General features: G+C 30.5%; 1 protein-coding gene across 1 annotated transcript; it reads right to left on the reverse strand.

Moving 5' to 3' along the window:
* Positions 1-1,031: 1,031 nt before the first annotated feature.
* Positions 1,032-2,493, reverse strand: LOC108809691 (CRIB domain-containing protein RIC9). Its single transcript, XM_018581850.2, has 4 exons — positions 2,173-2,493; positions 1,759-1,856; positions 1,584-1,644; positions 1,032-1,392 (listed from the first exon to the last, which is right to left on the reverse strand). Exons 1-4 carry the CDS (start codon positions 2,231-2,233, stop codon positions 1,229-1,231), a joined length of 384 nt encoding a protein of 127 aa, XP_018437352.1. The 5' UTR covers positions 2,234-2,493; the 3' UTR covers positions 1,032-1,228.
* Positions 2,494-3,264: the final 771 nt, after the last annotated feature.

Here is a 3,264-nt window from a genome sequence, read left to right on the forward strand (position 1 = left end):
GGGTATACTGATCCATTTAAGGGTATATTGATCCAATTTAAGGAAAAGTTATACAAATTAGGGTATATATTTATATTTCTGAAATCTGTTGACTATCAACAAAGATTACTCCGAATTCGGATTTAGGGTATAGTGCTCAAAATATGGTATATATTTATGGACATAACCATCGTTAATGAATGTTTTTGTTTAATGTTTCCATACTATACTATGTAGAATAGTATTCTATTACATTTTTAAAATATAAAAATGGCGGTGAGTGGTAGAAACCATATTATTGTAAGATTATATCTGTATACGTAATCAAGGTAATGATAGGATTGATTTGGGTATAGAGATCCAAATTATGGTAAATATTTATTTAAATATTGTTACACATCCTTCTGGCAAGTGTATGAACAATGTAAACATACTATACTATATGGAATAGTATTCCATTCTTGTTAATAAAGTGAAACTAAAGCTAAGTGGCGTGAACCATATTATTAGTAGACTATATATGTATACGTAATCAAGGTAATGATGGGGTGGATTTGGGTTGATAGATCCAAACTAGGGTATAGTGTTCCATTTTATTGTTTATTGATACATATTAAATGTATTCAGTAAATCGTATGCGGTGAGTATTTAGTGTGACGTGGTTGATTTTGTTCCTTCATATTTGTACAGTGCATGGTAAATTAAGACCATAGTTATTTCCCACTACGTGGACTTACCTTCTTCCTTTTACTGTCTACTTGTTGGCGCAAGAGTTATAACCGGAGGAAAGTGTACACAAATGTTAGTTTATTAATTTAGTCAAAATCAATGATCTCCACCTAATAAATTTAGCAAAGTTAGACATTTCGCAAATAAGTCCATCTAAAAATTTGTTCCTATATATATCGCGAATAAATCAGTTTTGAATATTTTCAAAATTAATCAGTTTACCATCCAACAATTAAGTAATGCTTATTTTGTGGAACAACTATAGACGGATACTAAATTCAGGCAAAGGAAAAACTATGTGTGTTTTAAAAACATCATAAGAAAATAAAAATACCAAACCTCAATTTACTAAAAAGGCACTTGGTAAAACGATTCCAAGATCATTGCAAATACAGTTTGAATATTAATTTGTTCACACTTCTGACATATCTCAAACGGAACATATTAAAGATTGATATATCTCACTATATTATCTATATTATTTTATAAACAATGGTATGGAAAATTAAAATGAAAATATTTACGCAAGGAACTTGCGTGATCTTGAGAATCTTGGTGACCATGGATTACACAATAGATAGGCTTTTGAACAGAACTTCTTCTTCAGGTTTTGTTGTGTTGATTCTCTTTCCAATTCTTTGCTGCTCTCAACTTCTCCAAATGCTTCCATGGTTAATTTTAACTCTATATTTATTCAAAATAAACATTTAGAATTTATGTAATTATATATATATATATTATTGGGCCGGCTTAAATAATTTATTTCTTGATAGAATTTTTCAACGAATAGTATTAATGTATAGAAATCGTTTGTTTCATTGACATATGCACAAAAAGAATTATAGAAATATAATTATTTATTTAAAAAAACTTGCCTTGAAACGGCCATGATGAATTTGGCTCTAACACGTTGTTGCTCGTCTTGAATTCATGTAGCTACAATATTTAATTAAGCGGCTTAGACTTGACCAAGATCGATGAACGTTGTAAGCTTGTGATTGAAAGGAAAACTATAAATGTCAATGGTTACAAGAAAATAAAATGTCTTACCCAACTCGGTGCACTACTTGGTGAACTATCCCAACCGATATGCGAGACGTGTCGAACATCTGTAGGATGTCCAATTTCCATCTCATCCTCTTTCTCATCTATATGAATACATTTGTAATCATTAACAATTACTCATTCCTTTTCATATTAAGTTTCGTTTTAGAGAATTTTTTTCGTTGCAAAATAAGTGTCGTTTTAGAGTTTCAATGCAAAATTTATTAACTTTATTCTCCATTCTATTTTTCTATTGGTTGAATTGTATCGGTAATGATGTTTTTATATTGAAAATATACAAAATTAAATGCTTTCTTAATCCGTGTGCACAAGTTTAAAACGACACTTATAATTAGACAGAAGGAGTACTATTTATGTCCATTTTAATTTAGCAAAACAAGATGGTTTCAATCTATTTACCGAAAACGTCGGAGAAACACTTGAAGCTCTTCTGATAAATCCCTTTGAATCTTGTAGCCATGCTCAATTCGGAGACACTTCGACGGTGGTGTTAGAAAAGAACAAAGAACATTTGGTTAACGAAAGAATTGCCTTAAGCAGAAAATAACCAGAAATGATTGAAAATGAAGATAAAGATGAAAGAAGAAAGAAGAAAGAAGAAAAAGAAAAGAGACAAAATGCTTCTTTGTTCAAGGTAGGAATGATATTTAAGAAAAAAAAATGAAAACTGGCAGGAGACATGAAAGAGTGGTGGTGGTGCTGTTAAGTAAGTATATTATTAATCAACTAAGATATAACATGTTGACAAAAAAAAACTAAGATATAACATTTGTATATTATCAACGGTAAACAGAAAAACGAATATCTCATCCGATAAAGACAAGGCGAATGTTTTTCTTTCAAGATGTTATGTAATATGTTTAAATAGTTAAAGGTTATGTAAGTCCATTCCACGAGTTTTAGTTCAACTACTAATTGCCCCGATAACTAATTTTTCATCCACTTGTGTTACAAAAGAAAAACTAGTTTTTCATCAACTCAATTACATAATTTAAGTTTTTGAACAATAAGTTCGTCGTCACATACTAAGGCTTCAATCCTTAACTGTAAATATTGTACTGAAAAGATATAGTGTTTACGGTTATTAGAGCCAGAAAACATATGATAAGCGACCTCAGCTCTTATCTATTCACCGGAGATGTTCTTTGATTGAGATTGTTTTACATAAAGTGAAAACGTCAAAAGCCTACAAGAAAAAGAATAAGAAGGTTTCCCTTTTGAAATTGATGTCTAAATTAGTCGCTGAAAGTGGTATGCTCAGAAAAATATATAATGGTCAAGGAAGAAGTCCCCTGGCCCGGTGTCCATGGATCATAAATCCCACATGCTATAGATGTTTGGCTATCACCTACAAACGATTAAAAAGTGTTTTTCCAATTGTCAACTTCATCTAGATAATCCATCAGAATGAATTTACATAAAAGCTAATGTTATTCGAAACTATTCGTTTCTTCATTCAGATGGTTCCATTTAAATGAATTTACATAAAAG

This window comes from Raphanus sativus, chromosome 6 (assembly GCF_000801105.2).
Source record: "Raphanus sativus cultivar WK10039 chromosome 6, ASM80110v3, whole genome shotgun sequence".
In the NCBI taxonomy this organism is placed as follows: Eukaryota; Viridiplantae; Streptophyta; class Magnoliopsida; order Brassicales; family Brassicaceae; genus Raphanus; species Raphanus sativus.